At 60.4% G+C, this 22,259-nt stretch overlaps 1 protein-coding gene across 4 annotated transcripts in view; it reads left to right on the top strand.

Moving 5' to 3' along the window:
• Window positions 1-22,259, top strand: part of STK32C (serine/threonine kinase 32C) — a 126,037-nt gene that overhangs the window by 79,110 nt on the left and 24,668 nt on the right. For 2 of the 4 annotated variants that reach the window (XM_054660040.2, XM_508118.8), the window contains exon 2: window positions 7,911-7,966. The exons of 1 other annotated variant lie outside the window; for it this stretch is intronic. In XM_054660040.2, coding sequence (XP_054516015.1) covers window positions 7,911-7,966 — 56 coding nt within the window. Of the gene's footprint in view, window positions 1-7,904; window positions 7,967-22,259 lie in introns of those variants that run through there. One more of the 4 variants, XM_063782363.1, reaches the window with a different exon arrangement.

Genomic DNA, 22,259 nt, shown 5'->3' with positions numbered 1-22,259 from the left:
TGCCCACATGGGCCAGCCACTCAGCCAAGTGCTAGACGCAGAGGCGGGTCCCTGCAGGGCGGGAGGAAGGTTCTAGCCAGGCACACGGGAGGGCAGATCATTTTTTATTCTTGGGGAAAAGTGTTGAAATGTTACCTAACGCTTTTGCCTTGGACTTGGTGGTAGCCATGCCAGAGGTGACGTCTTGGCCATCTCTCACCTCGAGCCGGTGTTTGGCCTTAGATGTGCTGTGGAGGGGCGGCTCCCTCAGCTCCCTCAGCTCTGCAGGCTCCCTCGACTCCCTCCAGCTCCCTCCGGCTCCTTTGGCTCCCTCAGCTCCGCAGGCTCCCTCGACTCCCTCTAGCTCCCTCGACTCCCTCCAGCTCCCTCGGCTCCCTCCAGCTCCCTCGGCTCCCTCCAGCTCCCTCGGCTCCCTCCAGCTCCCTCTAGCTCCCTCCAGCTCCCTCGAGCTCCCTCGACTCCCTCCAGCTCCCTCAACTCCCTCCAGCTCCCTCGACTCCCTCTGGCTCCCTCCAGCTCCCTCAGCTCCCTCGACTCCCTCCAGCTCCCTCGACTCCCTCCAGCTCCCTCCAGCTCCCTCCGGCTCCCTCAGCTCCCTCGACTCCCTCCAGCTCCCTCGACTCCCTCCAGCTCCCTCGACTCCCTCCAGCTCCCTCCAGTTCCCTCGACTCCCTCCAGCTCCCTCGACTCCCTCCAGCTCCCTCGACTCCCTCCAGCTCCCTCGACTCCCTCCAGCTCCCTCCAGCTCCCTCCAGCTCTCTCCAGCTCCCTCCAGCTCCCTCGGCTCCCTCCAGCTCCCTCTGCTCCCTCGGCTCCCTCCAGCTCCCTCGGCTCCCCAGGCTCCCTCGACTCCCTCCAGCTCCCTCGGCTCCCTCCAGCTCCCTCTGCTCCCTCCAGCTTCCTTTTGCCCGGTTCCAGTTCCCAGGCCCGGCAGGACCTTCCAGGCAGACATGTGGTTGGGCCACCTGTGCTGGCAACCCAGAAACCAGAAACAATTGCGTTGGAGTGCTGCTTTCCGGAAAAGCTCCTTGCCTTTTCTTTGGTTATTTTGTTGCTCCTGGTAAGCCTGGAGATGGTGGCAAAACTCTCTGAGAACAGGGAAATGCTGCGTTAGGGAGGACGAACGTCCCTGCTGTCTGGGTGCTGGGCTTAGCGCTGACAAGTCTCAAGAGAACCTATCTCTGATTGTGGGGCCTGGTTCAGGGACTGAGACCCCAGCTAGCAGCCCTTGGGGAGGACCTGGAGAGGCTGCCGGACACCGTGGGAGGTGTGGGAGGCTGGTGTTGGTTTCTCAACCCACCTGTGTGGATGCAGAATCCAGAGTGACCTGGGAGGAGACGGCCCCACGTGCGGGTCACTTAGCGGGATTCAGATGGCGATTCTCATAGGACCTGCTCTCAGTTGCCAACGCCAAAAAAATAAAAGCCTTCCTTGAAGAATAAATATTTTAAAGACCCTTGATTCGAATGCATTTGCTGTACTGGGAAGACTGTGTCTGTGACCCTTTGGCCAAGCTGCACAATGAGGGCAGGTGCTGGTGGGCCTGGAGCTCCGAGCCGCTCCGTCCATCCCACGCCCGCCGTTGGGTGCACACAAGTACAGAAGTGCTTCCTTCAGGCAGATGTGTCCTGGTTCCTGGGAAGGAGCCCCCTAGCTGTGAGATGGGATTGTGGGGAGCTGCGTCTGCTTCTCCTTTTACCTGCGTCTTAATTTGAGAGGTGGACAGCACGGGTGAAGGATGCGCTGATAGCATCGCTGCACTGCGTAAATCAGGCCGAGGAGCGTGACAGACCAGTCTTGGTCCCCGTAATCACGACCCATGCCCACACTTCTTTGCCAAATGTCCCCTTCAGAAATGTCTCCCGATGGCCTTGTAGGATGGCAGCCCCCTCCCCCTTTCCTGCTTTAGCCCCCTCCCTGGCACCTGGCGCCACACTGGGCTTGTTGAGTGTTTCCCCCACACTGAAGAGTTCACTCCAGGAGGTTATCTCCCTCCTTCCTGGGTCTGGAATGGGCCTGGCCAGCGGTTCATGTGGTGACCTCTGACCTTGGCTGATTAGCAGGCCCCCATGTCCCTAGCGGGTTCTTGGCCAGAGACTTCTGATCAGACAGTGCCAAGGTCCAGCCCTGAGTGGCCCAGCAGGATGAGATGGGGATGTGAGGGGGAGGCGTGGGTCAGAGGCCCCAGGAGGCATAGGGCATCGACCTGCCTGTGGTGGGTAGTGGAGGGTCGGAGGCCCCAGGAGGCGTAGGGCATTGACCTGCCTGTGGTGAGTAGTGGAGGGTCGGAGGCCCCAGGAGGCATAGGGTGTTGACCTGCCTGTGGTGGGTAGTGGAGGGTTTGCATTCAGGGCTCAACCCCCAGAAGCCAGAGTCGATCTGAGGTGGGCACCCACCACCCTCTTGGGGTGCTCACCCAAGTCCTCAGGGGCTGAGTGTGGGGCGAGGTGGGGTAAAGAGATGGTGTGGGGGCTCCTATGCCCCCCCTTCCCAGGGCCACAGGGCTCCTCGGCCGTTCACAATAGGCTCTGTGTATAAGGAAGGGACCATGCCCACTCCCCTCTGAGGCCCAGATCAAGTGACATGACCCCAACCCTTTGCACACCCACTCCTTCTGGGAGCCTGTCCAGCTTCCTCGGTGACCAGGGCTGCCCATGGCACCACCACGCAGACCCATCCCTCTGCTCCCTCTCCTCCCATTGCAGGGGCCTGGCCTCTGCCCCTTCCACGGGCCCCCATGAGAGTGGACTTGGGACTAGGGGAAACTGGGTAGGGCCTGGGAGCAGATTCATGGCCTGGGGACCCAGTAGCTGGGGTCAACCCTGCTGTTGGGTGACCACGTGGTGGCTCCCAGACCCCCAGGCCAGTCCTGTGGCAGACAGGAGGCAGATGTGTGGGGCCTGGGGCTCAGGGCCCCTTGGGGGTGACCCCAGGGATGGTGGGGTCCTGCTGGGACATCCCTGGCTCCCGTAATGCTCCATAGGCCCCACCCAGGCCTCTGCTATGCAGACCCCCACTGTACCCTCCCACTGGCAGAGGAGGAAACTGAGGCCCCAAGGAAGTGGGCATGGAGGTGGCCTGCACGGAGCCCACCATGAGGCAGGGATTGGTTTTGGGGGCTCTGAGTGCAGCGTTGGCCTCTTGCCCAGCTTGGAACTTTCCTCCTCTCTGGGGACCAGACGTTGACCTTTGCCTAGAACGGTCTCCGACTTCCGTGCTGCTGATGGAAGGCCAGGCAGAGACCTGGAAGGTTCAGGAACACTTGCCCAGGTCTCCTCTCTGCAATGACCTGTCCCGAGCACCTCACACCCACCTGCCTCGGGGCGGGGCCCCTCTCTGCAGTGACCTGTCCCGGGTACCTCACACCCACCTGCCTCGGGGCGGGGCCCCTCTCTGCAGTGACCTGTCCCGGGCGCCTCACACACACCTGCCCTCTCCTCTCTGCAGTGACCTGTCCCATGCACCTCACACACACCTGCCCTCTCCTCTCTGCAGTGACCTGTCCTGTGCGCTTCACACACACCTGCCCTCGGGGTGGGGCTCCTCTCTGCAGTGACCTGTCCCGGGCGCCTCACACACACCTGCCCTCAGGGTGCTGTCCCCTCTGCCAGTGCCACCCTGGGCTCTGCGGCCTCAGCCCCTTCCCTCCCCCGGTGCGGAGCCAGCGTGCAGGGAGCTCTGGGAACTCTCATGAGAGGACTTTGATGGACTCCATAGACACCGGCTCCTGGTGACTGTGGTGGTTGCAGGACCACCCTTGGGACACCAGGCTGATTACATATTGCTCCCCTCAAAGCCCACAGGGAGCTGTTTTGACAGATTCCGGCCGGTGGACTTCCTTCTCCTTATCTCCTCCGCTGAGTGCTGGAATGAGAGCTCACCTCTCCTTTGGGAGCCGGGAATGGGGCTGAGCCTGGGCTTGCGTGGGGCAGGGCCGGTGGTCATGGGAGGTCCTGGCCCAGCCTGGGGCAGTGCGGAGACCCTCATGGGTTGCTAATGGCAGGAGCTGGGGACAGGAGCCTGAAACAGCCACTGGGTCTCCAGTTCCACTGGTTTGGAGCCTTTGGGGCTGGGGTCGGGAGGGCATGAGGGCTGCTGTGCACAGTGGCAAGGCCAGGTGGGCACCTGGGGGCAGCAGGAGCTGGGCATCAGGGTGGAGCCACGGTCATCCAGAGGACAGCCACGATGCCGGTCAGCCCCCTGCCAGTGCCCCTGACTCACCTTGCGGGGTCTAGGCCAACAGGTCCTTGAGCAGGGATCCCTGTGGACATGGCTGGCAGGGACCACTTGGCTTGGGGCTTCTCAGGGGTGCTGGTGCAGTGAGCCCTGCCCAAGCCCACAGGTGTCCACTCTGCTGCTTGCACGGCATCCTGGAGCCACATCCAGGATTCCTGCCCTGCCTGCACCTTCCCTGAGCAGCATCTGCATGGCTGTCTCGGACTTGGTGTCCTTGGTGTCCCTGTGGCTGCCTTCCTGGTCAGTCTTAGGAAGCAGGGACAGTTGTGTTCAAATCACAGGCACTGCAAAGTGGGGGCCGCATGCCCCTAACCCCACAGCCCCACCCTCAGCCCCACTCCCAGCACTCCCGCAACCCCACGGCCCTGCCCCTGACACGCCCTGACCCCCATAGCCCCGCCCCCTGCACGCCCCGCCCCCTGCACGCCCCGCCCCCTGCACGCCCCGCCCCCTGCACGCCCCGCCCCCTGCACGCCCCGCCCCCTGCACGCCCTGCCGCCACAGCCCCGCCCCGGCACGCACGCGCCTTGCTGCTGCCTCCTAGCTGGGAGCCTCTGCCGGAGCCGCTGCCTCCGTCACACCGTCGGGAGGCTTTGCAGGTGTGCAGGGCGCAGGTGACACAATTGCCGTGACTCCCTTATGCTTCTGACTTGTTATTTAATAGATTTTGTTTCCCATCCTTTTCCTCTCCGGGAGGGACTTACCTTGGGAACTTGTGTTTATTCTCTAAAGTGGAGGTGATGGTGGCTGGACTCCCTTGCTGGTTCACAGCTTGGGGGCCAGAGGCTTAGGGCTCTGTGCTGTGCGGGCTGCTTGGGGTCCTGGGGGAGGCCGCCAGAGCACGTGCCCATGGACAGGAAGACGCTGGCTTTGTTTCCCAGGGCAGTGCAGGACTGGACTCCAGGTACCCATGTGCCAAGTGCCAGGGTCAGGGGCCTGGCACAGCAGGTGCCATGTGGCCGTCCTAGGCATGCACGTGGGCGTGGACCACCACCCTCGTCCTCAGCTCTGTTGGGAATGGCCAAGGCTGTGCCGACCACGGGCTCCTGTGCCCGCTGTGGCTCTTCTGCCTCTACCGGCCGCTGCAAGGAGCACAAGGGTCTCTGGGCAGCGGCAACCTGGGCCTGGGTGGAGCCTAGGTGGACAGAGGGTCCTTGGACCCAGAGCTGCCCAGCGGAGTTCATCTCCCCAAGCTGTAGGCGGCCAGCTCAGCCCTGGGCCTCGCCCTGACACCCTGTCCCCTCCCCACTGCAGGGCAGGCCCCACAGACTCCGAGGTCTGTCCTGTTGGGGTTGGCTGCTGGATGGCGTTGGTGTCCCCATCTCCCCTGCCACGGCCCAGCTGCCCTCTCACTCTCCTCCCTCCACCAGTTCAGCCCATCTGTCCCACGTGCTGGTTCACAGCTGACTTTCCTTTAACATCTGGTGACGTTGGGTGACGCCACATGGCGGCAGCTACTCCCTGCCTGTGCGGCCGCGGCCCGGGCTGCCTTGGAGTGGCTTTGCTGGTGCTGGAGCAGCCTCTGCCTCGATGACATAATCTCTGTTTGGGCGTGCATAGGTTTTCTTGAGGAAGGAGGCTAGGATGCAGGGTGGGGCAGCTGCCGCCTGGAACGGGGGCTCGTGGGGGCTGTGTCAGCTTGTGGGTGTCGGCCACGGGTCTTGTCTGTGCAGCACGGCCCGTCCTCTGTGGCCTTTCTGCCCAGTGCCCAGCTCTGATGCCCGGCAGCCTCTTCTCTCACCCCTTGAAGCCCCACCCCCTCCGTCAACTTGGTCCCAACCTCCTGTGCCAGTCAGTGCCCCTCTGGCCACTTGCAGTGGGGAGTGCCTTTCTAAGGTGCTCAAATCAAACCGCTCTCCCCACCTCTGCGAGTCAAGCCCCACTGCCGACTTGTGCAGAGGAGACCAAGGCCACAGGTCACAGCCCCTTCCTCACCCCCAGGTGCTCTGCTGACTGCCCGCCCACTTCACCCAGGACCAGCTTGTGGGTCTGTCCATACCCTTGGGGTCCTTTTCCTGCCTGTGCCCAGGCTGGCCCCTCACCTAGGCACCCCCTCCCTTCCCCCAGCTGATGCCCACTTGTCCTGGAGGGCCCAGCACAGGCGTCCTCTCCCCAGGATGCCACCCTGGGCCTTCAGGCCAGCTCTGCCCTGTGCTCGGAGCCCTGAAGCCTCCGTGGGTCCTTGTCACGGCACCCGTAGCTCAGGCTGAAAGAACTCTGGGTGTGTGACTCTGTCCCCAGGGCCCATGAGGATGGACACTTTGCCTGCTGCGTCTATGCTGAAACCTGGTGCTATCCTGGGGTGCCCTGGGAAGGGAGTGGGCATTTTCCAGTTCAGAGGAAAATGCAAAGAAACCTTTCGTCTAGAAACTGTTCTGTCTCCTCCTCCACACACTGAGTGCCTAAAGCACTTGCCTCACCAGACGGCACAGGGTACCCCCAGGGAGCAGTGGAGATGAGATGAGACTCCAGGCCGTGCCTCCCAGGAGGGGTCAGTACCTACCCTGCTGTCTCCCCGGGTCTGCCTCTGGCCTTGGCTGTGTCTTCCCTGCCTTTAGAATAACCATGTGTGTAGGGGGTTGTTCCAGCTGTCGAATTCCCCAGAGAATAAGTGAACATGAGGCTGGGGTAAAAGTGGGTAAATAGGTGAAATGTCATGAACCAGCGGGTGTCCTAAACCTGGCTTCAGGGCACAGTGCTGGCCCTTCATGGATACGGCACACTGAGGGGTGCAGACCTGGGGACACGGACTTAGGGGTGCAGAATTGGGGACACAGGCCTGGGGACACAAGTGGAGGCAGCTGCTGGCTTGGGAGTCATCTGGAGGGGCTCGTCCTGGAGGCCAGGGGGTGACATTGTGGGACCCCCGTCTTATGTGTACGGAGAATGTCCTGGGTTTGAAAGGCAAGTGCAGACGGTCTGGAAAGCCCATCAGAATCCCTTTCCTTGGTGTGGATAGGGCACACGGACAGGTCTCACGAGTGACAATTAGGGGAGCCGTCCTTCTCCCGGAGGGACTTGCAGGTGTGGGAAACGGTGCCTTCTGCAGCTTCGCACAGGCTTGCGGAAGGCTCTCATGCTGGGCGCAGGCGCTCCCAGGCTACACAGGTCGTGGTGGACATAGCCACAGCCCTGAGCCGCCTCTCGTTGTTCATCCTGGGGCCGTTTGCAGACTCCCCCAGGCTTGCCCAGCGAGTGCCAGCAGGACCGACACCCGTGTCCTCTGGAGACGCGGAGCAGGGTGGAGGGGAGCCACGCTCATGTGTGCGTGGCTTCCCCCAAAACCCCAGGCCTGCCTGTCTGGGGGTCTTCACTGGATGGAGCAGCTTTCAGTGGGGGTGGCTGGTGCCTGGGAAGACAGCCCAGTCGAGTCTGGGACTCAGGTGTGTGTGGTTCATTCTTGCCCCATCCATGCTGTGGCTGAGCACATGCCTAATCCCATAGCAATCCTGGGAGTAGGATGTGCAAGACCCAAGGCCCATGTCTTCACTGACCGGGGCTCAGCCCCCTCCTGCCTCGCACAGGAGCGAGAGTTTGGCCCGCCCCACGGCGACCCTCTTCTAGGATGAGGGGCCCTGGGCAGTGTCGGGGTGGGGGATGTTGAGGTGGGGGAGCTGCTCTGGAGTGGGGCCTTGCTGCCACCTCACCAGGTGTCCCTCTGTTTTATCCTGCAGTGAACTTCGACCACTTCCAGATCCTTCGGGCCATTGGGAAGGGCAGCTTTGGCAAGGTAAGGCAGGGCCTGGGGTGGGGACTGGGCTGAGGGGGCAGGGGCAGAACCGTGGAGTCGGACATGCTGTCCCCTGAGCCCACCTACTCCCATCCTCCTCGGGAGAAGCAGCCTTACCCGGGCAGAGGCTCCAGGTCTTTTAGGGAGGACGTGGGCACTCCTGCCACGGAGGCAGCTGGCTGTGCCGCCATCAGACTGGGCCCCATGGTGTCACCAACTCCGCAGCATCCAGGAGCCACCAGGAGGACAAAATCGCAGCTTTGGCTGAACTGGAGCCTAGAGGCCAGGCTGTGCCTGCGGCTGCTCCTCAGGACCTACAGGGGACAGGACGGAGGGTGGGTGCTGAGCGTGCATCCTCAGCTGGTCCTTGTCCTCATCCTTATCCCTGTCTCCAGCCCCGTCCAGAGCGCCCTGCTGCTGTCCTCCAGATAGGCCTGTTTGCCGGCCTGGACGGAGCCCGTTCCTTTACTCTCCTTTTGTTTTCTCTTGACCAGATCTAACTTCCTGATTGCCGCCTTGTAATATCTAGAGATTGGGGGTAATTATAACTCAAAGAGGCTTAACGAGCACTCGGAAAAGGTTGGAATTAGCCCTCCGGCTTCTGCGCGCAGCTCTGTTGTGGATGAATCACTTCTGAATGGACAGTTCTTTTCAGCTGTCCCGGGAGGCTTAGCAGATGGGTGCTGCCTCCCTCCTGCTCCTGGTTGTACAGCTGCCTGGACACTGTGTCTATTTAAGCCCCATAAGCCCTTTTTAAAGCGATTGCCGTGCTACCGGAGCATAATACGTAGGGTATTTGAATGCGATTAATTACCTCCATTTCATTGTATAGCAAACGATGGCTCCACTGGGTTACTTGAGGCCTGGGATGATGAAAAGTCAGAGCAAATGAGCCCCTTTGCGCAGTGTGTTGAGAAAGCTCCCGTGCACCAAGAAGAGAGTGCTTTTGAGTCCCTGCATGTTGGGAGGTGCCCGTGGACCTGCACCGTTTTGTTGCTGGTGAGGCCAGTTGACCATCGAGGTGAGGTGCTGAAGCTGGCGGAGTTCGTCAGAGACGCTCAGGGCTGTTGGGACTGACTCAGACCCTCCTGTCCTCCCAGCTGAGCCTAAGTTCTGTTTCCCAGGCCCACAGCGGGTGCACGAGGGGCAGGCAGGATGGAGTTTTGGGGGACTGCTCCCCTCTGGCAGCGGAGGACGGCAGCTGTGACCAGGTTCAGGAGAGGTGGCTTAGGGGGACCCTGGGAGTCACCAGGCATCCAGAAATCAGGTTCAAGGAGGGAGGTTGGGAAGCCTGGGCCCGGCCAGCATGTCTGGAGAGGGCCAGGCCGAGGGCATCTGAGGGGCAGAGACCTGCCCTGGGGAGCGAGGCTGGTGGGTGGAGGTGCTGTTTCCTGGGGCCCCCCGCGTCTCCCCATTGCCCCTGTTGCCCCCGCCTCTGCTGGCCCTGCACCCCTGCCTGGGGATGGTCCCCTCCTCATGAGCACAGGTGGGCAGCCTCAGCCCGGCCACCATCTGTAGACCGCCAGGGTTCTGCTCCTTGGACCAGTCCTTAAGAGGCTCGGAAAAGCCAGCTGGCCCAGAAATGGGCGGCTGTGGAATGCGGGGAACAGGAGCGAGCTGCTGGGTGCCGTGTTCAGATGCGGGGTAGTCGTGCACCTGGAGGGTTCCTTCCGGCTCACAGTTAGGCCTCCTCATCAGGCCTGCAGGGGTTCTGTGCGGCGCTTGTTGATGGGTGCCTGGCACCGAGGGGAGGGTGAGGTGAGGCCTGTCACTGACCTGGAGGGGTCCTTCCAGCTCTTTCACTGGCCAAGGCAATGACCCCATGGCAGGAAGGATGAGGGCTGAGAAGGGCGGCTCTGCATGTGGTTGGGCTGTAGCTGCGTCTGCTCACATGTGGCCTCAGTTCAGAGGGGCTGCAGCAGCAGGGGCCCCAGCCACCCCTGTTTCCCTGCAGGTGGTGGTGGGCCCAGGCTCAGCTGTGCCCAAGCCCTGCCAGTGTTTGAGCCACCTGTGAAAATGGCTCCGGGTTGAGGGGTGGGATCCCCTGGCAGAGCACCGGAGCCCACCCGTTCAGGGCGGCGCAGCATTTAGAGTCTGACCAGGTAGAGTCGGGTCCTGCCAAATGGCCCTGGTGCAGCTGCTCTACCACCAGGGCCATGGCTCCACCCTCGGGGCCGCCGCTCTCAGAAATGGATTATCTAGACCTGGCCCTTGGCTTTTGTTTTTGTTTTCAGTTTTTAAAAAATTACAGTGAATTACACATAACAAAATTTACCATTTTCACTGTTTTGAAGACAGCTCTGAGGCATGAAGTACATGGTGCCCCCGGTTCTGTCCGGCTGAAAGTGGTGGCCGTAGTTAATTCCAGGACTAACCACTTAGCAGGGAGGAATCTAGACTTGGAGAAAATCTGTTTCTCCCTGCCATGGACATTCGTCCAGCCTGCCCTCCGCCCCTGCCTGCCCCCTTACCCGGCATAGACTTCCGTCCAGCCCACTCTCCACCCCCGCCTCGCCCCCAGGCTGCTCAGTGTGATTAGAAGCCTGCTGCCTCCTCAGCGTCCAGCCGGGGTTCCAGAGGCCGCGGTGTCTGAGAGGCTCGCCGCCTCCCCAGCGCTGCCTAATTGTGCTTGTTCAGAATCCAGGACATCGCATTCCAGCCTTGGGCTGTGGATATCTCAGGCTGAGGGCCATGATCCCAGGAGCCACAGATGGGGGCAGCCCCATTCCTGCATCCTCCTGTGAGCTGGTGGGTGGGTGGCTTGGATGCAGCTGCCCCAGGGATGAGGGGAGGTCGCTGCCCCAGGGTCTCTCTGGGACCAGGCTTGGCTGGGGGGCGCAGACCAGTGCAGGTGGGCTGGGCATGAACCCCAAGCCCATGCCGAGCCCCGGCCCCTCTGGCCTGTAAGGTGGGCCCCATCTCTGGACACGCATCTCTTAAAAGCCATTGACCTTTCCGGTCTGTGGTTCCCCTGGGTGGGGGTACAGCGTTTTCCTGTTCTTTGGGCCCAGGTTTCCCGAACCAAACGTGCCATGGAGGAGCCGCCCCTCTGGCTGCCTTCTGAGTCTGAGAGCTGGGTCTGTGAAACGTGCTGACAGTAGGCACAGGGGCAGGAGGAAAAGCATACGAATTTATTATTAGTGTTACATGTGCAGGGCATCGTGGGGGAAAAAGAAAACACCCAAAACAGTGGTGGGCCTCAAGGGCTGATGTGCAGGCTGGGAGAAGGGGGCACGGGGGGCCGCATGGGGGGCACACAGCTTTTGGGGAGACTACAGGGCCCTGGGAGAAGCAGCGGGGGCTGGGATGGTTTGTGACTGAGCCTGAGGCGGGGGGTGGATCCTAGCCCCTCTCCCGGGGGAGGGTCCCTCTTCCTGGGCCGCTGGAACTGCAGAGGGGCTGTGCTGGCAGTTCCTCTTGGAGGGTCTGTCTTTAGGTAGATGAGGGGAGTTCGGAGAGAGCCCCCCCACCTCAGGTGCTGTTTTCCAGTGGTTTCTGCTCCAAACAGTCAACAACGCAGAGTTTACTGGTGCCGTCGGAGCCCCTTCACCACCCGTGCCCTTCCGTCCTCCTGCTGCACTCCCCCCACTCGTCCCGTGTCCTGGGTGCCTTCAGCCGCCCTCCTCCCAGCAGCTCCCAGCTCATGGCCCCTCTCAGAGGACACCAGCCCCTGGCCCCCATACATGCTTGAAGGCCATCTGCACCCAGCACTGCCTCATTCACGATCAGGGCAAGAAACGTTCTGTTCTGGGGAGAATGGAGTCCATCTGGAATTCAGCATTTTTTTTTTTTTCAGTCAGGGTCTCACTGTGTCACCCAGGCTAAAGTGCAGTGGCGTGATCTCGGCTCACTGCGACATCCACCTCCCAGGTTCAAGTGATTCTCATGCCTCAGCCTCCTGAGTAGCAGGGACTACAGGCGTGTGCCACCATGCTCAGCTAATTTTTTTTGTATTTTTAGTAGAGACAGGGTTTCGCTATGTTCTCCAGGCTGGTCTCAAACTCGTGACCTCAAGAAATCTGCCCACCTCAGCCTCCCAAAGTGCTGGGATTGCAGGTGTGAGCCGCTGCTCGTGGCTGGAATTCAGCACTTTTAAGTTGGCGGGCTTGAGGTCTGGAGCTGCTTGTGGACAGCCCGTCGAGGGTGCAGGCCTCTCTCTGGGCTTCCCGCTCTGTCCCCTGAAGGGTGTGCTGACCAGCGAGTCCGCAGTGTTCCGGCGCCTCTTCTACACTCTGCCAAAAATGCTGGCTCTTCCTTCGTGTTTATTTTTCCACATGGACTTCTGAATACGTCTTGTCAAGGTCGAAAGTAACCCCGCTGGGATTTGGGTAGGAATTACGTTTTCAGATTAATTGAGAGCAAAGTTGAGATCTTACCCATCTAGGGGTCTAGTGTCTTTTACCCAAATAGGCGTCTGCTTTTTCATCTTGATTCTTCACATTTTGCTCCGTTGATGATACGTCGTTCCTATGGGTTATTCTATGTCATGTTGTTACGTGGAACTTTTTGCTGCCGTGACTAACAGACTTTATTTTCTAACTTTTCCCGGTGTTAAATTGTCGACCTTGTCGTTGAGCCGCTGCCTGGCCCTGAGCCCTGCCTTCCCGCAGCTGTCAAAGGGGCAGTCAGCGTCCTCTTTGGATGCCTCTTTGGAGCCACGGCTGTGCTTCTGGCTGGAGGAGTTGGGTGGGCTGGGCGTGTGGCTCTTGCACCCAGCCTGGGCAGCAGGTGTGGGTGGAGGGTCGGGTTTGGCTTTGCCAAGCTGTGGCTGGTGCTCCTGGGAATAACAGCCAGGCCCTCACTTAACTAGGAGTGTTTGGGGTGTGAGGTGCTAAGTGCTAGGAGATCATGTGTTCCCGTTGACTTCTATAGGGGCAGAGGCCGGATTTCCACTCGGCCAGAATGCTGCAGGGAGCACCAGGACGCCAGCTTGACGGTGTCTGATGGGCACAGCTATCAGGAGGCAGAGGCGTGTCTCTAGGGGTGTGGTGCCCCTTTGGGGGTTCGAGAGCCCCTTGCCCAGATGGATTTCTCGGTGGCACGGCTGGCTGTTGGGCAGTGGGCACAGTTGGGTGCAGCCCCGCCCCTTGACCCTAAGTGGGTCTCTGCCCTCTCCTCTCTAACCCCCCTGGCTGGCTGGGCTCCTCGCCCTGCCCTGCGCACCCCTCACCCCAGGCCATCCCCCTGTCCGAGAGAGAGAGAGAGAAGCACAGGCACACGGCGTCCGCGTTTCCCAGGCTGTGGGGAAAGAACTAAGAAAACAGGTCAAAAGGCCTTCACCACAGCCCCCACCCACCCCGAGGAACCGCCTGTCCTTGCAGTGACCCCACATCTCAGATGGACCCAACAGAGAGGCAAGAAGAGGATGAGCATGTTTGTGGGTGAAGAAGGTCTGCCTGGCCGGGCTCCCCAGCTCCATGCCCCCATGCAGGGCCTGTGTACGTGGCCTCTGGATTCCACCTTACCTGGGCCCCCTGTGCCGTCTCAGCGAGAAGACAGTGCCTGTGGTCGCTATGGCAACCCGCCAGCGGCTGCTGTAGGACCACCCTGCCATGTGTGACTGTGACACCGTGGCTGAGCCTGTGGCCTCTGAGTCCACGCCGGGAGGAGCTGGTTCTGAGGGTTCCTCATCCATCAGGGGGGCTCGCTGCAGGTGGAGAGCAGCACTGGCCGAGAAGAGCTTGGAGGTGTCTGGGTTCTGGGATGAAACTCAGTTGCCAGCTTGGAGTCATGGGTTTCAGGCCACCACCCGGGCGGCTCGAGTCAGCACTGCCTGTAGCCCAGGCTCTGCCCTGGGGGGGCTTCCCTGGGGGTCTTCTTTGGGGGGGGGCTCGTGCTCTCCAGGCCACCAGGATGGCAGCTCCCCCGGAAGGCAGCCTGGGTGACCTCAGCCTGACAGGCAGCTCCGTTTCTTCCTCATGTTCACAGCCAGCGGATGCTGACATCGATTGGAAGCTGGGTGTGCTGGGGGTTGCTTATCTGTGACGTGTGTTCCCATGGCGAGTGATGCGTCCCGGTCCTCACTGTCCAGACCCTGCTCCTGAGATGTCCAGGCCTGGATCCTGGGCTTGGGACCTGGGGAACCCGGGTCTATGTGCCGTGAGTGACCCCTCACATGACAGCCCCCTAGTGTCCGGGAAGCCTGGCTGAAAGGGAGCCATCAGTGGCCGCTAAAAGTTGACGATGTCCAGCAGCATCTGCTGGCCTGCTGCCGGGCTCCTGGGGCAGGGGCTGCTGCAGTCACTGCGGGCGGCTGGGCCTGGGTTTCTCCCAGATGCCTTTCACTTTCCAGCAGCACAGGCTCTGGTTTCCTCACCAGCCCACTGCCTGGCCACCCCGCTCAGGGCAGCAGGAGCCCTCTGCGGCGGCCAAGTGCGTGGCATGGAGCGACCCCCATCTGGCAGGGAGTGTGCGGTGCCCCTGGGGACTTTGGAGCAATGGCGTTTCTGGACTCCATTAGTTGGGACTAAGATGGTTTGATACAGGCTTTGTTTGGGTTTTTGCTGACTTTACTGTGATTCTGTGATTGTGTGTGTGAGATGGGCTCCCCCAGCTTGGGGAGGACCGTTTGCTGGTGCTGGGTCCGGAGAATGTTTACTGGGTTGAGCTGACCTGCTCTCCTGTGGGGACCAAAGGAATCTGCCGGCTGGACCGAGGGCCCCAGGACAGGCTGTGGGGAGGCTCAGCGCACACAGTGCTCTTGTCCTGAGCCCTCACACCATCTATAAAATACCCACCAGCATCCTGAGGGTTCCAGCCTGTGGCTCTCAGGATTGTGGAGTGCAGTACTGGCCACTGCAGACCCTGTCTGGCTTTGGGGTTTAAATGGTGAAGTGCAGTGTGATCTTCCTCCCTTGGACCTCTGTTGGGGAGTGCTTGGCCCTGCATGTCCAGCCTGGCCCAGGGCGAGGGTTTCAGGAGCACTGGGGACCCGACAGGGCTGGACAGTCACCCCGGCACTGCAGCCTGGTCTCCGCCCAAGTGTCCACCCAGCGTGCCCGCTCCTCTGTGTGTGTGCATACCTGTGTACATGAACATGTGTGTGCCTGCATGTCTGTGTGTTGCGTGTGTGTGCATGCCTCTGTGCATGTGTGTATGTGGTATGTATGTGTGTGTGCATGCATTGCACATGTATGAACTGTGTATTTCCAACACTTTAATGTCAGGGCCTTGCTGACCCTGGAGAGACTGCCCCTCCTGGGCCAGCCACTTCCTAGAGATCAGAAACACTTGCCTTTGGTTGCCTTTCAAATGCAACCCCCAGCTCACCCCCAGCCGTCTCCTCTATGCTTTCCCAGGCTTGAGCCCCCATCCCCTGCATGAATCACCTCAGGGCCTGACCCCAGACAACCAGGGCAGGGCTGTATTCCCACAGGCCAGTCTCAAACCTGCTCACCTGGCTTTCCCCGCCTTTCCCCGCTTTTCCCCGCTTTTCCCGAGGAACCCTCCGCTAAGGCTCTGCCTGTGTTTCCCCTTCACGTCGTCTGCCTCCGAGACCCTGGTCTTTGCTGTGTGGCCCCACGGTGTGGCATGCCCCTCCTCCTGTTGGTAACTGTAACGAACGGTCTCATCAATGGCAGGCATCTCCTGATCTCACCCACCTGTGTGATAATAAAACCTACATTTTAAAGCAAGGGGCATCTTCTGAATCATGTGGATCTCTTGGACCTGCTGTGTAGCTTCCCGTGGGGGCCTCCGAGAGCAGCTGCTGCACCACAGTCCTCAGTAGAAGCTGCCTCGGTCCCAAGGAGGCTGCCCCGTGCCCTGGCCAGATGGTGGGAGGAAGCTCCCCCGCCAGCACTGCTGGCAGTTCCCCAGGCCTCGTCCACTTGCCTGCTACACTGAGGGGCCCCGCTTAGCAGCTGCCTTTTCTCTGGGAGGGTCAGGGCTGGAGAGTCTCGGGGGCTCCAGGCTGTGCTGGGTCTGACTACAGTGGCTTTGGAGGGAGGCAGAGATGCTGAGGATTAAACAGATCACCTCCCACCAGGCCAGCGTTGGGAGGGGGATGGCAGCACTGATTAGAGAACCCGGAGGAGCCCTGTGTACACGGCAGCTGGAGGTTCCTAAATGGTCGGGAAAGGGGGATCCTGCTCTCCCTGCTGTGGGGAAGCTGATTCTTCCAGGGCTGGTTCTGCTCCAGGCTCTAGGGGCAGAGGGGTGAAGCCACACCGGGCCAGCCCCGCCGGCACACACTCGGGGGCAGAGGGGTGGAGCTGCACCGGGCCAGCCCCGCCGGCACGCCGGCACACACTCGGGGGCAGAGGGGTGAAGCTGCACTCGGGGGCAGAGGGATGGAGCTGCACCGGGCCAGCCCCGCCGGCACACTCGGGGGCAGAGGGGTGAAGCTGCACTCGGGGGCAGAGGGATGGAGCTGCACCGGGCCAGCCCCGCTGGCACACTCGGGGGAAGAGGGGTGAAGCTGCACTCGGGGGCAGAGGGGTGGAGCTGCACTGGGGCCAGCCCCACCGGCACACTCAGGTTCCTCTGTGCCTCGCCCTCTGCTTTGGATTCACCTCCGCCACCACTGCAGGACCAAAGAAACCCTGCGTGGGGGCCTCGGTGCAGAGTCTGCTTAGGAAGGAGTGGTTACCACGTGCTCCTAAATGGGCCAAAAGGCGGTGGGAATTTGCCAGGCCCATCTCTCTGGGTCACCCAGGCTGCACCTTTATGCCTTAAAATAGCTGTTTCCCTCATGACTGATTCAGGAGGAGGAGAACTTTCATATCCATTTTCTCGTTTTCTTCCCTCGACAGGCGTGTGCATGGTCCTTGCCTTTGCCTTAGAGCTGCAAGGAAGCTGAGGCCAGAGAGGTGGCCCTACTGGCCTCTGGTCAGGTCACCTGGCTTGGGAGGAGCAAGCGCCAGTGGAGGGCAGAGGGGCCCAGCCTGTGAGCCCAGGGAGCACAGTCCAGGGAGCACAGTCAGGGAGTGGGAGCCCAGGGGCAGGAGTGGGCATTTAAAATGAAACCACCCACCCAGCTGGCAGCTCCGGTCTCAGCAGTCGGGAGGCTGTGGCCAGAGACCAAGGGATCCATCCACCCATGTGGGTCCCTGAGGGCCGGCCTCGTCGTTAGGGGTGGAACTGGGGCAGGCAGGGTTTCCGTGATACAACCACAGTGTGGAAGCTGAAGATCTTCTAGTACTTACAGACCTTGGCGGGCGCGTGGCAGGCCTGGTGCCCACAAGCACTTGGAGGTCGGGGGCACAAGCAGGGAGTGCAGGGACCCTGGGGCCAACACGTTTGTCGGGTCCACAGGAGGTCTGCTTGGTGGGTGAACCCCAGGCACCAGGTTGAGGGTCACACCGTGATGGACATGTAAGCTGGCAGGCACATGTCTGAATGGCCGGGAGAGGAAGCCTCTGTTAGGTGGGAGACACACCTCTAAGTTTCTATCTCTGGCTGCCGGCTGGAGCCACTGGGGTGGGTGGGGGATAGTACTGGAAACCATGTTGAGGGTGACTGAGCCGTTCTGGTGTGGAAAGTTAAACTTGTCATGCTGCCTCAGGTCAGTCTCAAATATGTCATAGGCACCCCCTCCTGGGCTGCCTTCCTGGCTGTCCTGCAGCGAGCCCACGAGTGAGAAGGAAGCTTCCTCACCACTGCGCTGGGCCCACACGTGGCAGACACAGCTGCCCAGTGTATGTGGGGCCCGTGCACGGTGGGGCTGCCACCTGCCACCCAGCCTCAGCTTCCTCATCTGGACCGGGAGCCCCTGGCCACCCCATCGGGTCACCCCCTTCTGCGAACCTCATGACAGGTTGTGGCATCCAGGACCGCGGGGACATTGTTGGCCATTTCCGGGGCAGTCGGGCCTCCGCGTGGGCCCAGAGCCCAGGTCCCAGCATTGACCACGTCCCTCCGCTGACCAGGCCATGCGCAGGCTCTGCCACCTGGGGAAGGGGCCAGGGGTCCTTTCTGTGCTCCTGACTGAGGCCCATGCGTGGGCTTTGGGGCCACGGAAGCATTGCCTCAACTCTTCTCTTTTTCTAGTTTTTAGAAGATGCAACTCACATGGTATAGAAGAGGAACACTGTGACCCCCCCACAAGCACCCGGGTCCGGCCTCATCAGGGACCGACGCGACACCAATCCTGTTACAGCCACAACCTTCGCCCACCTCCCGCCGTGCCCTCGGTATCCGACATGAATTCCAGAGAGTGTGTCATTTTATCCACCGATAGTTTAGTGTGTATGTTTAAAGATGAGGACTCTCTTCGTAGCCACCGCCATGGTATTTTTCCACACCTGAAACAATGGTCTTTACGATCCCGTCACACTGCGCCAGGCTTGTGTTCTCCCAGTGTCTGTGAGTGTCTTCTGATGGTTTCTCTCAATCAGGATCTGGATGAGTCTGTGCAGTGAGGTGGGTCCGTGACCGCCGGTCACTCTGTGGGCCCTGTCCTTGCTGTTTACTTGCTGAGGGCCCAGATGGCTCTGTGTCCTGAGCATCCTGTCTGCTTCTGCTGCCCACGTCACCTGGAGGCCCCGACACTGTCCCTTCCTCCTGCCTTCTCCTTCCTTCTAGAAATATCCCTTGTAAAAAAGATTTTAGTTCATATTTCCATTGATTGATTGATTTCTTTCCTTTTTTTTTGAGGCTGAGTCTTGCTCTGTTGCCAGGCTGGAGTGCAATGGTGCAATCTCGGCTCACTGCAACCTCTGCCTCCCAGGTTCAAGAGATTCCCCTGCCTCAGCCTCCTGAGTAGCTGGGATTACAGGCACACGCCACCACACCCAGCTAATTTTTTGTATTTTAGTAGAGACGGGGTTTTACCATGTTGTCCAGGATGGTCTCGAACTCCTGACCTCGTGATCTGCCCACCTCTGCCTCTCAAAGTATTGAGATTACAGGTGTGAGCCACAGTGCCTGGCCTGATTTCTTTTAACATATCTGTTTAATCTGCTTCTGCCATCAAGGGTGGCACACCACTCACACAGCTCACACCACTCACACAGTTCATACCAGTCACACAGCTCACACCACTCACACAGTTCATACCAGTCACACAGCTCACACCACTCACACAGTTCATACCAGTCACACAGCTCACACCACTCACACGGTTCATACCAGTCACACAGCTCACACCACTCACACGGTTCATACCAGTCACACAGCTCACACCACTCACACAGTTCATACCACTCACAGTTCACACTGCTCACACCGCTCACACTGCTCACACCACTCACACGGTTCATACCAGTCACACAGCTCACACCACTCACACAGTTCACACTGCTCACACCACTCACACCAGTCACAGCTTCACCTTGCTTTCTTCCCCAACCGTGTGTCTGGTGCCCCCTGTACAATGTGTATCCCTGCCCTAGGTCCCTTCACAGCCACATCACTTGCCCTGGTGGGCGTGCCACACAAGCTTCCCACCTGCCCCGGTGGGCATACTGCACAAGTGTCCAATGGCTGCTGTAACAAATTAGCCCATGTGCAAGGCTTTGAACAACACAGACTTCCTGTCTTTACCTGACCTCCAACCCCCAAGGCCCCCCCAGCAGCTCACAAGAGCCACAGGCTCGAGGCAGCCAGAGATGCAAGAAGGTGGTCCCTGACTGACAGGAACGGATGGCAGCCACACCTGCCCCGGCATCCCACCACTCCCCAAGCAGGAGGGGGAGAGCCCTGGCTTGAAGGGGCCGGAAGCTCAGAAGGGGCCATACAGAGCACAGGATGCAGGGTGTGGAGGGTGAAACCCTTTGGGCTCACAGCTGTGTGGAAACAGGTGAGAGAAAGCTCTCTGAGTGGAGGAGTACCCAGAGTCCCCCCAAGAATTCATAGAGACCTCACCTAGGAGCAGGGCAAGGCAGAAAAAGCGAAGTGGGCAAACCTGCTGGAGGAACCCCCGCTGTTTCAGAGGGGACCGTGGCAAGGCATGGGAATGTGGCAGAAGAGGAAGGGACGTGGAGGTGCCTCCCAGAACTCGGGGATGTATCGGGAAGTGTCAGGAGGACACAAGGGAGAAACAGCGGCAGAGCTCCCCTGGAAGCGGCTGTCAAGCTCGGGCAGCATGGAGGGTGGCCCTCAAGATGGATCACGGACTATGCACATCCTGCACACAGGTCCTCGCTCCCAGGGCGAGGAGAGCTGGGAGTAGCCAGGCAAGCTGTTAAGAGCCTTGGTTATCCCCAAGTGGGAGAGTCCACGAGGCCACAGGTTCTCAGCCACTCAGGAGCAGCATCTCCAAGCTCTGTTTAAAGATAGCCAAGAATCCCAGACCTCATCGGAATGATCGCTTGCGTGCAAGCACCAGAAAACAGTATGTCCACAGTGGTTCCACAGTGGCGAGGACTCAGACGGCGCCCCGGCCCATCTGCTCTTCCAAGCCCAGTAAGGTTCCAGCCAGCATGAAGCAGCTGAGGGGAGGCAGCTGTTGCCGAAGGGGCCGTCCTGCAGTCGCAGCAACTGTGTGCCTTAGCCCCACGGCAATGTTCTGACGAAACGAGGGCTTTAGGCGGGAGCGCGTGTGGGCCTGGGAGGTAGCTCCGTCCCCTGGGAAGCCGGTGGGCTGAGTGCCCCTGCCTGGCCACCAACACCTGACAGCCATAGGGCATGGGGGGTTCCCAGCCTCTTGGGACAAAGACCGCCCCCCTGCCATCTGCAGTGGATGGAACAAGAGCCTCAGTGCCAGGTGGTGCCGTAGCAGCATGGCCACTACAGCCGCCGCCCAGGCCCCTTGGTGAGCCTGCCAGGGTCCACCTCTTCTCGAGAGGTTTGTGGCCTCGAGAGGCGTCTTAACTTCACCAGCCATGGCCTAGGAAGCAGCTACTAGGCATCGGGGGAAAACTGAAACCCCAAAACTGATTCCCACTCACCGCATTAGAATCCTGAGCTCATCCAGGGAGAGGGGCCTGGGACAAGTGGCCCATGGGACACAGCTTCTCAGGGACGTCAAGAGAACAGCTTCAGGGGGGGGTCTCAGGAGGGGCAGGAGGAGAGTGAGAGATGGAACTGCCTCTGGAGTGCACGGGAGCTCGGTTCTGCCTGGGGGACCCCTCTGCCTCCAGTGCCCTCCCCAGAGGCCCCATACTGGGCTGCACCTTCTTCAGCCGCTGCAGACACCTTCTCCAGCCCCGTCCTGGACACTGACCCTCCCGTTTTTGTGGTGCCCGGCACTGATCCCTGGGAGGGAGCCTTCCTTGCCCTGTCCCGCCCTGCTGTCGCCACGTCCCCAGGCTCTACTTCTCCTTGGGACACCAGAAGCTCCCCCAGGAAGGGTTAGGAGGTGGTTTCATTATACCGTTTAGAGGCCTTAGGTACTTGTGGTCAGGCATTTGCTTCTGGGGAACAAAAATTACTTGGAAAGAGAAAGAGCTTGGGTGAATCACTTAAATCTGCAAAATGCATAAACAGCATTTGGTTGAATTGGCAGTCACATGGCTGCAGGCACCAGCCTGTTCCGGGTGGCGCTGTGGCCTCCCCGTCAGTGGCGTTTCATAGGAAAAGCCCAGGGCTCCGGGTGGCGCTGTGGCCTCCCCGTCAGTGGCGTTTCATAGGAAAAGCCCCGGGCTCCGGGTGGCACTGTGGCCTCCCCATCAGTGGCGTTTCATAGGAAAAGCCCAGGGCTCCGGAGCCCGGGGTTGGCTTGTTCCTCTTTGTGGCGAGACCTCAAACTCCATTTCCTCTTTGGGCTTAAGTCGGTGATTGGAGGAAGCGGCTGGGAAAGCAGGGACCGGTTTCCTGGAGGAAGCGTTTGAGTCGGACCTGCCTGCCCTCAGCCCCCCAGGCCTGGTCATAAAAGGCCGCCGGTTTCCAGTCTTTTTTGTAAACACTGCTCTGCGTGATCTCGGGTGCTGAGGTCCCTCCAGACAGAGACTGCACCAAACCCAGGGCTTTACGCCACCGCTCGTTGGAGCCTCCTGCATCAGGGGCCCGAGGGAGCCTGCCGGACCCGCCCTCTTCTCTGTTGTCTTCACCTAAGAGCACTTCGATGTGATTGACTTAATCAAATCCATTTCAACGGAAAACCCCACACCACCCCAAACCACCTTCAACGTGCCTGACGGTCCAGGCCTCGGAGGGCGGGTCCTAGTGATAAGGGGCAGGACCAGGCTCCCCACCTGCTGGCCTGGGTCAGAAAATGGTGAAGGAGATCAGGGGAAGCGGGCTGCTGGGTTGGCAGGTGCTCCGGTGAGGGCGCAGCGTGAGCGCAGGTGAGGCTGCTCCCTGCAGGCGTGGCCGCAGGTGCTCAGAGTCTGCAGGGTGTTATCAGGGATGCAGAGACACAGGAGGCGTGGAGAAAGCGAGTTTCCCGCCACAACCAAGTTCCGTAGCTCAG

This window comes from Pan troglodytes, chromosome 8 (genome assembly GCF_028858775.2).
Source record: "Pan troglodytes isolate AG18354 chromosome 8, NHGRI_mPanTro3-v2.0_pri, whole genome shotgun sequence".
Classification (NCBI taxonomy): Eukaryota; Metazoa; Chordata; class Mammalia; order Primates; family Hominidae; genus Pan; species Pan troglodytes.
Note: the sequence above shows the minus strand (reverse complement) of the source record. Positions and strands in the feature narration are given on the sequence as shown.